Here is a 13,357-nt window from a genome sequence, read left to right on the forward strand (position 1 = left end):
ATCATGAAACTCCATCATGATGTCGCGTCTAAGGTTGTCTCACTTAGGCACATAGATACGACAACGTCCGACGGTGTAGAGTATCCCATCCTCTACCCAGAAACGTCGAATCTTCCCTTTGTTAGCCAAGTCCATCAAACTCTTGGCCATAGAATCCTCCTTCAAGCCATCCTTGATCCGACAAACGAGGGTGCTAGCTTTACTACTCACACTAGCAAATATTACATTGCGGCTTAAAGCATCAGCAACTACATTCACATTTCCTGGCTTGTACTCCATAACGTAATCAAATTCAGCAAGGAAGTCTTGCCATCGAGCTTGCTTGGGGCTAAGCTTCTTTTGATTTTAAAAGTAACTCGTTGCAACATTGTCGGTATAAATGGTGAACCAACTCCCAAGCAAATAATGTCTCCAGACACGCAAGCAATGAATGATAGCCGTCATCTCCTTATCATGCACCGGGTATCTCCTCTCGATGTCATTGAGCTTGCGTGATTCATAGACCACTGGATGCTTCTTGCATAAGAACACCTTCGATAGCAAAGTTTGAGGCATTAGTGTATAGCTCAAATGGCTTTGAGTAGTCGGGCAGTGCTAACGTGGGCTCTTTGGTGACGGCATCCTTCGAAACATCAAAGGCCTCTTGACATTTGTCGCTCCAACACCATTGTGCCTTCTTCTTCAGCAGATCATTCAATGGTGCTGCCCGTGCTGAATAGCTCATATTGAACCGCCTATAATAGTTGGAAAGCCCAAGGAAAGAACGCAGCTCTGACACATTCTTGGGCTCCTCCCACTCCCTAATGGCTTGCACCTTATCATGCTCCATCATTATCTTTTCGGCTTTAATATGGTGTCCAAAAAATGACACCACCTCCTGACCGAACGAGCACTTCTCTTGCTTCACATAAAGCTTGTTCTCTCGTAAGACCTGGAACACCTGTCTCAAATGATCCACATGATCTTGTAAGTTGTCGCTATACACGACGATATCGTCGAGAATGACGACTAAAATTATCTAGGAAAGGCCGGAAAATCATATTCATTAAGGTGCAAAAAGTAGATGGGGTGTTGGTGATCCCAAAAGGCATCATCAAGAATTCATAAGAACCATACCTGGTCACGCATGTCGTCTTCGCCTTATCCCCTTCGGTGATGCGCACCTACCAATACCCTGACCGCAAGTCCAACTTGGAGAAGTATCGTGCTTTGCCAAGGCGATCGAACAAATTAGCGACTAACGGGATTGGATATTTGCTCTTCACAATGATCTTGTTGAGAGCCTCATAGTCAATGAAAATTCGCAAGCCGCCATCATGCTTGCGTTGAAACAGCACTGGTGCTCCAAATGGTGCCTTTGAGGGCCTGATATACCCAGCTTCCAGTAGCTCCTTCAGTTGCTTCCTCAATTCCATAAGTTTTGGTGGGGCCATTCGGTATGGTGCCATGGCTGGGGGCTTAGTCCTCGGCTCCAGCTCAATCTCGTGAGCTACCTCCCTCCTATGGGGTAGCCTCTTGGGTAACTCCGGAGGCATCACGTCCTTATATTCCTCAAGGACTCCAGAGCATTCTGATGGAACCTCATCCCCATGTGGCTCCTTCTCGACCAATGTAGCCAAGAATATCTCTTGTCCCTTCTTGATTCCCCTGGACACTTAAATTGCTGAGATCGTCTTGGCTTCAACTTGTTCTCGAGTGAAAGGAACGGACCATGTCCCTTAATCCCTCTTGATCATAATTGATCCGTCCTCCTCAAAAGAAAATGGCCTTATTGTGTCGATGAACTCAAGACCCAACACCAAAGGGAAGTCGTCCATATGTACGACCGTGAGATTTATGGTGCCACTCCATTGTCCCAGACAAATAGGAACCTTGTGCGCCACATCAAGGATAGGAACGGGCGATGTGTTGACTATCGTGCTCTTTCCTGGTTCCTTGGTGTACTTGATCCCCAACTTCGTTGCTTCTTTCTCAGTAATGAAGTTATGTGAGGCACCACAGTCCATGAGTGCCTTAGAAGCTCTCCCATTCACCAATGTATCGACAAACATAAGTGAGCCCTTCGGGCAAGGTAGTGTGCTTACCTTGACAACTTTGGCGCTCTCCTCAGCCTTTGTTGTGGCCCGTACGCTACTAAAGAGGCGCAACGACCCCATTTGTGCATTGTCCCCTGACTATTCTCCGCTCGAAGCTATGATGGCGCTGAGCTTCTGTCTCCTAGGGCAATCCCTTGCCCAGTGCGGCCCTCCGCACAAATAGCAGCCCCTATTGTTAGGCATGTCTGATGATGAAGAAGACGATGACGACCCCTTTGCCTTGTCCTTCTTCACAAATTTGTTGTTACTGGTGCTGCTTTTATCGTTGGGCTTGGCTCCCCCACCTTTTCCCTTGCTGCCATTGCTACGTCCATCCTTCTTTGTGTCCTTGTAGTCAACCAAGGACTCAGTAGCTGCAATGGCCTCAGCAAGTGTTTGAACGTTCCTCCTTTCTACCTCTTGCTGGGCCCATCGTTGTAACCCTCCAATGAATTATATGAGTTAAGTGGCCTCCGAAAGAACATCGATCTTTAGCACGAGGGTTGTGAATTGTTTGATGTACTCCTTGATGGTGCTGTTATGCTTGAGTTTTCGCAGCTTCATCATGGAGACCTTTGCTGCATCATGTGGACGTAATTGCTTATTGAAATCTTTCTTGCACTCCTCCCACATGCGGATGGAACAAGACCCATTCTTGATGTCTAGCTCACGTCTCCTACACCACAGTATGGCGTCATCACCAAGACACATCGTGGCAGCATTAATCTTGGAGGCATCCTCTTACAAGTGCATAGCCTCAAAATATCGCTCCATGCTCCATAGGAAGTTGTCAATTTCCCGGGCATCCCTCTTTCCATGATATTTCTGAGGCTTAGGGATCTCCACCTTAGGACCAGTTTGAATAGTTAAGCCCCCGGTCACCGCGGCCTTCCGTAGCAACGTGAGCTCCTCCTTGAGGAACTCGTTCTCCTTCTTCAAAGCAGGAGTTGCCTTGTGAACTCCTCACGCATCTTCACCATCTCGCCAATCATCTTCTCAAAAGCTTGGTCAACGAGTGAGTGAGCATCAAGGGATACCTCCATTAGACGATTGTCTAGATCCCCTAATTGATCTTTGAGCGCAATAACCTGATTTTCAACCTTGCCGACAGAATCCGTCATGTCGCAAGCAGCAACTTCGGCTTTGGCCGATCTCTCATCAACTTTATTCACTCGCCTCTCAAGCTTTTGGACAGCTTGAATGATAGCCTCAGGCCCATAGCCCTCGGTTGTCTGCGAAGCACTAGCGTCCTTGTCGTCCTTGCTCTTTATAGTTCTATCTCCTTCAGTCACAACTTGCTAACAAAGCTCGACAGCACTATAGTCCCCCGCGACCGAACCTGGCTCTGATACCACGTTGTCACGTGCTAACTTATCCCCCTAGTCTTCAGCACGCTAGCCCACTAACTTCCCTCTCTTGGATGCTAGTCAAGGCTGAACCCCGAAATGCTTTTTAAGCAAGTGTGTGCAACGAAAACTAAGATAATGTGAGAATACAAGAGAATAATAACTTTGAAGGCTTTTTGATTGCTTGAGAAAGAGTGTGTACAAGTGCTTTCTGAGATGCCTCCAAATGAAGGCCAAGTCCCCTATTTATAGGGTTCTAAGCATGGCCTAGAACCTTCACTAACCCTCAAATGGAGGGTTCTTGATCTAGCCTTTCTAGAGTTTTCTATACATTTCTTTAGTACATTCCTTCCAGGTACAATGCTCTAGAATGCTCTATACAATTCTAGTATTTACAGTTTATATGAGGATAACCTAGGAGGTTCTAGAAGCTTCCGAGTGTATCCCGAGCCTCCTTGAACATTCTAGAATCTTCCGGGCCCCATCTTCAAAATCCAACATACCATGAGGTTCATTGGACCCAAAAATGGTGATCCCCCAAGTTTGGGCACCATTGGACTTCGGTTGGGCCCCCAAATGGCCTATATTGTGTTACTGTCACTTGGGTGTTCACTAGGATTATACCACCTGGGCTAAATAAAGCTCTATAGGGGAAGGTGCTCAGCTGAGCACTAAGGGCAAGCCCCTATGCCACGATTGTTGCTTGCTGCCCAATGATCCTAGTGAGGGGTGGGGATGTGTGGATCGTGACACTTTGCTCACATGGAACTCGGCCTTTTGTGCCGACCAACTGTTTAGATATGCCCTTAATGGTTTGCTCGACCCTTTGATCAATAGTTTTACTGACCAAGTGAGCCTAGTGTCCAGCTAGCAGCTCGGCCACTATTAGGCTGTCTTGGCCGAGTAGTTATGCTCTCAAGGGTGAGCTTCGCAATTTTACTCGGTCGCCAAGTATGCCGCCTAGAAGCTCGGAGGCGAGAGTGACCTCACATGGAGCTCGTCACTAATGCCTAGCAGCCATGCCGAGTAGCTATGCTCTGGAGCACCTTCTTTTACATTTCATTCGGTGTTTTTGCCAACTTCGAGGGGCCGAGTTGCTATTCTCTTAGCCCCCAACGTTTACATTTTATTCAGCAATAGTCGTTCAGGTGGACACTTTCAAGTGTTTCTTTGCTGCATGTAAGCCGAGTATTAGTGTAGTTGGCATGCTCATGCAAAGAAAATATAAATAATGCTATGTGAACATACAGCTCACAAAAGCATGCATAGCATAATTATATAATATTATGATAATGGTGATTCATGCATGTCAAGTGCCTAATTATTCATTTTGTATGCATGGAATCTCTTGCTCGGCATTCCAAGCCATTCGGCTTTGTAATAAACTTTTTTTTATTTTTTTTTTATTTTTTTGTAAATCATATATATATATATATATATATATATATATATATATATATATATATATATATATATATATATATATATATATATATATTGCCGTTTGACTTTACTGCCTCATTAGGTTGTATGTACGCTATTGTAAAAACTCAGCACTTAAGTGACATTATATTGGTGTTGGCCGTTTGGCTTGGTATGTAGGCAATTTGCTAAGCTTGTAGCTCGGCAATTTCACACGGCCATGAATGCCGATTCGAAGCTCGAAGGAGATCCTTCGCTCAAGTGCAGCTCGGCCACCCCGTCCGGCTGTTTTGCTGCTTCCTATAAGCTGCCGAGCAGCTTGTCTTCAATGGGGCATAGAAGGTTGTTCACTCGGCCAAGACTGCCACTTAGAAGCTAGGAGGTGCATCTTCGCTTATGAGAAGCTCGGCCACCACACGCCGACCAGCGATGCTTGTGAAGGGGGAGCTTTCCCATTTCACTCGGCATTTGTCCTCAACTTGAGTAGCTTGCTAATACAAGCCCTTTTATGTTTAATAATCATGCCTTGGACGGAGCTCGGCGTTCAAGCCGCCTAGAAACAAAGAGGTGAGGTTGCCCTCACATGGAGCTCGGCATTCATCCCTTTTAACCATGCCGAGTTGCTATATTCTGAGCCACCAATGTCTGCATTTTCGTCCAGCGTTTTTGCCAAGCTACTATATTGCAAAGGCATAGCTATCAAATAACAGACGGCTTCCATACCGAGTAGCTTCATGAAATGCGGTTTAGAAACATGAGGGTGAGATGGTTTCTTACATAGAGCTCGGCCTTTATGCCGAGTAGCTATGCTCATGATAGTGAGCTCTCGAATTTTACTCGGCTTTGGTGGTCGTCCCACTGCCGTTCCATGAGATTCGGGGATCGGGGTAGCTCGGCAATTTTATGCCGTCCAAGTGTTAAACTCATGTACCCTCATACAACTTGTTAACCGAATACGGAGGTGCCGAGTATATATATTTCTCACATGAGAGTATATTTCTCACATGAATGAAATTGGATATGTTTATATATATAAAATATATGTGTACACACGCTACTCAAAGGTTAATATACTCCATGAGCATATATTAATAAATTTTTAGTGCTGCATGCATTTCATGATTTCATCCACCAAAATTGTATATATATACAAAATGGTAGAGTATTTGGGCGGCTTTTCCTTTTTTTTTTCCAATAATAATAATGATGTTTGATTTTGCTGCCCAAGTCTTGCATTCAGATAGGAGTTCATCTAATTCTCAGATGACAATTTGGGATCATTACGACTTTGCCCCTACATTGGGTTTCACAAGTAATGAAAAGTTCTATTTCTTAAGTAAGAGTTCGATTATGGCTAAGTGCAATTCCAGATGTGTCTCAGAGATTTTTGGAATCACATGAAAGGGGGTATGGATTCCCTCGGGAGACAGATCCGGAACGCAACACTCGTACGGCCTGTACACCTGCAAAACAACGAATCTTTGGTTTACCAGAGATCCGCCTCCGACAATAAAGTTAGTGACCAGCAATGGAATTTTAGAGAGAGAAAGTAGAGAGAACTTAAAGCATATTTTTGGGCAGAGTGCCTTTGGAAATTGTGTGTTGTTCATTCCCATTATGGATTTATGGGGTATTTATAGGGAAGTGGGAGATCATGTTCCTAGGGTTTCATAACCTAGGAAGATCGGCTGCCATATACGTGGTTGACTCGTGTATTAGGGTTTCCTTTATGCTAGGCATGTATCCTTTAGTGGGCTTTGAGTCCTTCAATTTCTGATATCTCTCTTAGGCCACGTGTCATGCTCATATTGGCCATTTTTAGCTGAGCAGGATGCCACGTGTCGGCTTATAATTGGACCACTTATTGGCCTCTCATTTGTTTATAAAAGGGGGTAAACATACCCCTAAACAATCTAAGTCGTAAGATTAGTCATGGACTGTACACTTTAATAGTGGCTGATGAGTTTTGTAGAGAAATGAGGAAAATGAACTTGGAAGTGGTAGAATGGGGAGGGCCAACAGCTATACTTGCGATTCTAAGCATTTAATTAACAATATTTGATGAGATACGGGAAAATCAGGTAGGAGATGTTAAGTTGGATAGGATTCGTGAGAAAATAATAGAAGAAATGACTACGAATTTCAAAATTCATGAAAATGGGAGTTTAAGGTACAAGGGTCGATGGTGTGTGCCACAAAAATACGAGGAAATAAAGAGAAAGCTAATGGAAGAAGGTCACAATACACCATACTTAGTAAACCTAGGAGGGGACAAGCTATATAAGGACTTGAAAAAAGATGTATTGGTGGCCTAGAATGAGAAATGAAGTTGCGGATTTTGTAGCAAAGTGTCTAACTTGCCAAAAGGTGAACATAGAGCACAAGAGACCGCAAGGAACTGTGCAATCATTGGAAATTCCTGGATAAAAGGGGGATTGTATTTCAATGGACTTTGTGACTTGCCTCCCTAAGTCAAAGAATGGGAATGATACCATTTGGGTCGTGGTGAATAGACTGACTAAATCTGCGGTATTCATACCAATGAAGGAGACCTATAAGATGGAGCAACTTGCTAATGCTTACATCAAAAATGTTGTGAGGTTACATGGAGTTCCTAAAGACAATGTGTTTGATAGAGATTATAGGTTTCTCTCGAAGTCCTAGACGAGTGTTCAAGAAAACTTTGGTACAACACTAAAGATGAATACAACATTTCACCCTGCCACAGATGGACAAACTAAGAGAACTATTCAAACCTTAGAAGATATGTTGAGAGCTTGTGTTATAGAATTCCAAGGGGGATGGGAAAATAGCTTGGACTTAATTGAATTTTCTTATAACAATAGTTACCATGCAAGTATTGGCATGGCTCCATTTGAGGCATTATATGGAAGGAAATGTCGCAGTCTTGTGTGTTGGAACGACATAAGTGAAACAATGATCTTAGGGCCTCAAATGATCGAGGATACAGTTAAGCAAGTAAAGAGATTCAAGGTAAGATTCAAGCAGCGCAAGATCGTCAAAAGAGTTATGCAGATTTGAAGCGTATGGAGGAAGAGTTTGAGGTTGGTGACAAAGTATTATTAAAGGTGTCACCAATGAAAGATTTCATGAGATTTTGGAAGAAAGGAAAGCTTAGCCCAAAGATATTGGTCCATATGAAATATTGTAGAGAGTAGGCAAGGTAGCTTATAGGTTGGCCTTACCAATGGAGCTAAGTAAAGTACATGATGTATTCCATGTATCTCAGTTAAGAAGGTATATATATACCTAATTAGTCACATTTGCTACAACTTGAAACAATTGAATTAGATCAAAGCTTAACTTATGAGGAAAGACATGTCAGGATCCTTGACAGTAAAGTGCGTAGTACACGCAACAAGGAAGTTAAGATTGTTAAAGTGTTATGGTCTAACCAAGAATATGAGGAAACAAATTGGAAAGCTAAGGATGAGATGGAAAAGAAATAACCTGAGTTGTTCAAGTTATGTTGAGTTACAGGGACATAACTTGTTTTCTTTAAGAGGGGTAGAATACGGTAGAATTTCGCGCTTTTTCCCATATATTTTCAGTTATTTTTGTGGTTTTTGCACATTTATAATGGTTATTTTGAGTAAATTTGATTTCAAGGAGACATTAAAGATAAAATTATGTCAAAAGAGTTCAACAATATTATACAAAGTGGGAAAAAATTTTGTATTTCGTTACCCAAGTTTCCAGACGAAACTTCTTTTAAGGGGTAGACTGTAATACCTTGTATTTTAATATGTATTTTAATTTAAATTTGTATTACATAAAGTATTTAAATAATTCGAAATGAATTATTTATGGTATTTTATTGATTTAAAAAAAATTATTTTAATAAAAGGTCCATTTTTATTTATATAATAGTTTTGAAAATATTTTATTTCATGATTTAGAAACTTTGGGGCATATGATTTTATAAATAGGAAGTTTTAAGTCAATGGAATTTTTAAGAAGTTCAATGACTAGTTTGAATAGGAGAAGGGGTTATTAAGGGTAGAAAGGGAATTTAAGCGTAGGAAGGTTTTAGAGAGAGGGTATAAATACACATCTTATGAGCAACTTAGACCTTACTCTCTCTCTCTCTCCTCTTATTTTCTTTCCTTTAATTTTTCCTCCTCCCATCTTCTCACATCACACAACACACACACACCACGCATGGGTGGCCGGCTCCCACTACCATCACCGGCCGGCCACCACCAGCACTCGTCGGCAGCAGCAACCGATGAGAGGCGGCGGCAACCGTCCTTCCTCCCCCTTGTGCGTGTGGTTCGAATAAAAAAAAAACTCTTTCTTGTTTTAAATTAATCTAGCTTTGATTTAATTAATGCTTTTGGGGTTGTGTGATGATGTTTATGATGTTTGATTATGATTATTATGTATATAATTTTCTGATTTAGTATTTGAATTAAAAAGCCCTAAATTGAAAATCCTAGGTTTCTAAATTTATGTATATTGATGGGAATTGATTATAAATGATTGAAATTAATGAAATAGATGTTTTTAAACATAATTACAGCAATGTAAAATGTTTTATAAAGCTGGAGTTTTTATATAAAGGTTATAATATGTTTCTTGAAAGGATTTTTAAGTACCCATTAATTGGGAATAAAAGAGTTTTAAATTAATTTTCAGCTTATTTCAGACGGTTTATAAGTGATTTTAAAAGTGTATATATTGCTGGAATTATATATTGAATAGGTATTAATGTCTCATTGTAATTTTCGGTTGTAGGATATTTCCAAGTGAGTGATTTCGTGTAGTCGTGGCAATTTTGAGATCATATTCAAGGTACAATCGTGTACTCAGTAATTATTTAAGTGTGTAAAAACATACTAGGCTTTGTATAATTAATCCCATGGCAGTATCATGATAGGTGTGGATTGGAATTGCTGATTGGATTGATGTTGATTATTGATTTGTGATGTATGAATTATTTATGATGGATTAACGACTGGAGTTAATCATTTTGGCATGTTGAATATGAACTACACTTTTATTATTGGCATGATTGAGAGCATGTTTAATTAAACTAAATTTTTAATTTTGTTTGGCATATAAAAAGGGAATTTTGTTGTAGTTCGTATAATTTTTATTGATGCTTTAAGCATGAGGATGAAAGGAATGGTGTCCTTCCAACAAGTGTATTCTTCCGATAGAGGGTTCAGAATTATTACAGAGCTAATTCTTCAGTAAGGTTAAGTGATCGGAATTCCTAGGTGGAGGTCGCTTTCGATCAGTAATATCGAGGTACAATTGATATTGCAGCTTAATCTTAACTGAACCCTTCGGGTCGAACCTAATCGAATCACCAATCCGAGACGACTAATTAATCCGAAAGGATTTAATGAGTCGATAGAGTTTTATGAATACAGACGTCGGAAATCGAGCCTAGGGCGTCGAGACTGAGCGTCGCAAAAATCACAAGCAACAAGTATGAGCGCAGCCGTAGCTAGGCTAGGCTAGCTCATCGCATGCATAGGTGCACCATGTGTGTGCTAGGCGCACCATGGTGTGCTAGGCGAGGCACAAGTGTTAGGCGCCATCGCAGCCCTAGCATCATGCCTAGGCGCGCATGGCTAGCCTATCGCACCAAGCATAGCCATCGTAGTGCTGGGCACTGGCGCATGGGCCTGTGCGTGCATGCCTCGCACCATCGCAGCCCTTGCATCATGCCTAGGCGCGCATGGCTAGCCTATCGCACCAAGCACAGCCATCGCAGTGCTGGGCACTGGTGCATGGGCTTGTGCGTGCATGCCTCGCACCATCGCAGCCCTATCGCGCCAAGCACAACACCCACATGTGCGTGCATGTGCGTGGGCACTGTCGCAGCACCCTAGCATCACGCACAGCACCATCGCAGTGCTAGGCACACGCGTGTGTGCGTGTGCGTGTGCACCATCGCCCAGCAGCCTCGCAATGAGGCACCGAGCTGTGTGCTTGCGTGCGTGCCTTTGTATGGCAGCACCAAGCACAACAAGCTAGCACGTAGCACCAAGCCCAGCATGCGTGGCTCGCTAGCAGCACGCATTCCAGGCCTTGCGTGCGTGAGTGCGCTGGCTGGGCTGTGCGTATGCTGGCCTAGCTGGCTGGCTGTGCGAGAGGCCCTGTGCGAGTGTGTGTGCGAGGAATTGCTAGGCAGAAGCACTATGCTAGCAGTGCCAGTGCCTAGCAGCTCGCAGCGTGCTAGGGGCTGATGCGTGCTAGGCCAGCGCTTGCTAGCACTGCTTGCTAGCACAGCAAGCTAGCTGGCTACCCAACCTTGGTGCTAGGCGCCAGGTGGCAGCCTTGGCATCCATGGTAGGCTGCCAGCCCTTGCTGTCTATGAGATGCCGGTTTTGGTGAGGGGTGGGGACCAAGCTTGGGCAAAGCCTTGTGGAGAAAGGTAATGGTCTCCCCACCCATTCATGGTCCTCACCTAACCTTCTCTCTCCACTTGACACTTGTTGCATTGTGATTGTGTTTATTTATTAATTTATTTTAGAAATAAATTAATTAGAAAATTAAACATTCTCCCACATTGGTTGGAAAATGAAATGCAAGGGTTCATTTCCCTATAAATACCAAGCTTGGGTATTGGGAAATGAACAACCTTGAGTGGAATTAAAAAGGAAACTCTAAGAAAAGAGTAAACCTTTGATTCGTAAAACTCATAGTTATTTTGTCCGGAACAAGCACGCGTCAAAGGTATAATTCTTTTTCTTAATCTTGTTTGATTAAGTTTATTATGCTTGTTTAATTTCTTTAATTAAGGGGCGGGTCTTGGTGGGTTTCCTTCCGCGTAGTGTCGGTCACTACGAAACCCTACAAAGGATTGAGCTATCAAGTGTCTTTGTACACAAGAATAAAATATTTGCCTATGTGTACTTAAGGTGTTCTAAACACCGAAGGATACTATAGGATTTGCAATGCTTTATGCACTTAAGGTGTTATTTACGGCGAGGATGTTTAAAAAGTTTTCAACATAAAATTTATGTGGTCACTAATTGTTCAAGAATAAACTTGGTATGTTTGATTGCTTGAATGATTTATTATGATTGACTGTGTTATAGTTTAAGAGTCATCACCAAGTCTAAAAATAGTAAAGTGAAAGAGATTACGCACCAAAACTCATGGAACGTATATATATTGAGTATGAACATATGGAGGGAGTTATGCAACTTTATATTTGACCATAACTTCTACTAGGAGTACAGGACACTGCATTTTCCTTTTATTATTATTATTATGCGCAGGACGTCCGTCACTTCATGTGACATTTGCCTACCCGGTTAGCTCCCGGTGTAGTTTACTTCAATTTATTTGGGGCATGGATTTGGTGGGAAACCCGTTCGATGCGTAATCAAATAAGTAATTTATTTATCCATTTATTTATTGGTTGTGTTATGTGCTTGAAAACAGGTGCAACAAGGTAAGTTGTGTGTTTATATGATTAAAGCATGTTAGTGTGTACTGTTTACGCTTATGTACTCAGCATTGCTGATTGTGTGTTGTATATTTGTTTGTCCTAGTCTTTATCTTGGCCCTACAACGACCCATTTATAATGGCAAGTAGTGGGGGCAAAGTGAAGGGAAACTTTTCAGGTGATGAAGCATATTCATGATAGACATAAGTGAAGAGCGGATCATGTTTAGTTTCCACAGGATTATGATGTGGTTTATTGCTTTGATTATCATATATTTTCCTTGTGAGACCAAACAAAAGGTTTTAAATATTTAATTTGGTTTTACTAAGGGCCTATAATGGTTCCAAGATGTAGGTTGACCTTGTTTGACTTTGGTTTGAATTTCCTTTCGTTTGGTTTGACTTTTTAAATTGACTTGTTTTGAATGGTTTTTAAAGATAGTCTTCCGATGTGTATTTTTGATAATTTTCTTAGCTGTTTTCACGGTGGCGGTAATGTCTTAGAATTTCCTATTTCGTATTTAAAAAGAGCAAAACAGATATTTAAAGAAAAGGAATTCAACCACTCAAGCGTTCGATTTTGCACTCAATTGTTGGAGTTTGAGAATTCTGCAATGGTCGATTAATACCCTAACTTTCAAGAAGGTATTTTGTTTTTAAATTCCCTCTACTAGTTGTTGTATCTATATATTTAGTGCATATAATCCATAAAAATGAATGATTTTTGTTCAAATTCAAATGTTACATTGAGATTGCCATGTTTTTTTTGCTGTAAGTTTATGTTTGTTCAAATTTTCAATGATAATTTACTTTGTCAGATTTTCTATTTACTTTTGAGATTTATTTTTTTTTACTTCAGTGTATTTTTTCCTTCATCATTGATTAATCAAACTGAGTGACAGGAATGAGAGCAGGTGTGTCCACTATAGGATCAAGTTAACCTCATGTTACAAAGATAATAAAAAAAACAACCTCTTTTGTTTGTACACCTTAGAGCTAATTTGATTTACTTTTAGATGTTTTGAGTTACTTTAGAGTGTCTAATATTTACTTTTTGAGATAACCTATGTAGGAATCGAACCTAC

At 41.5% G+C, this 13,357-nt stretch overlaps 1 protein-coding gene across 1 annotated transcript; it reads right to left on the reverse strand.

Annotated features, from left to right (window-relative positions):
• Positions 1-496: 496 nt before the first annotated feature.
• Positions 497-1,128, reverse strand: LOC110692405 (uncharacterized mitochondrial protein AtMg00860-like). The gene is made up of 2 exons (XM_021869403.1): positions 1,117-1,128; positions 497-1,018 (listed from the first exon to the last, which is right to left on the reverse strand). Exons 1-2 carry the CDS (start codon positions 1,126-1,128, stop codon positions 497-499), a joined length of 534 nt encoding a protein of 177 aa, XP_021725095.1.
• Positions 1,129-13,357: the final 12,229 nt, after the last annotated feature.

Source organism: Chenopodium quinoa, unplaced genomic scaffold (assembly GCF_001683475.1).
Source record: "Chenopodium quinoa cultivar QQ74 unplaced genomic scaffold, ASM168347v1, whole genome shotgun sequence".
NCBI lineage: Eukaryota > Viridiplantae > Streptophyta > Magnoliopsida > Caryophyllales > Amaranthaceae > Chenopodium > Chenopodium quinoa.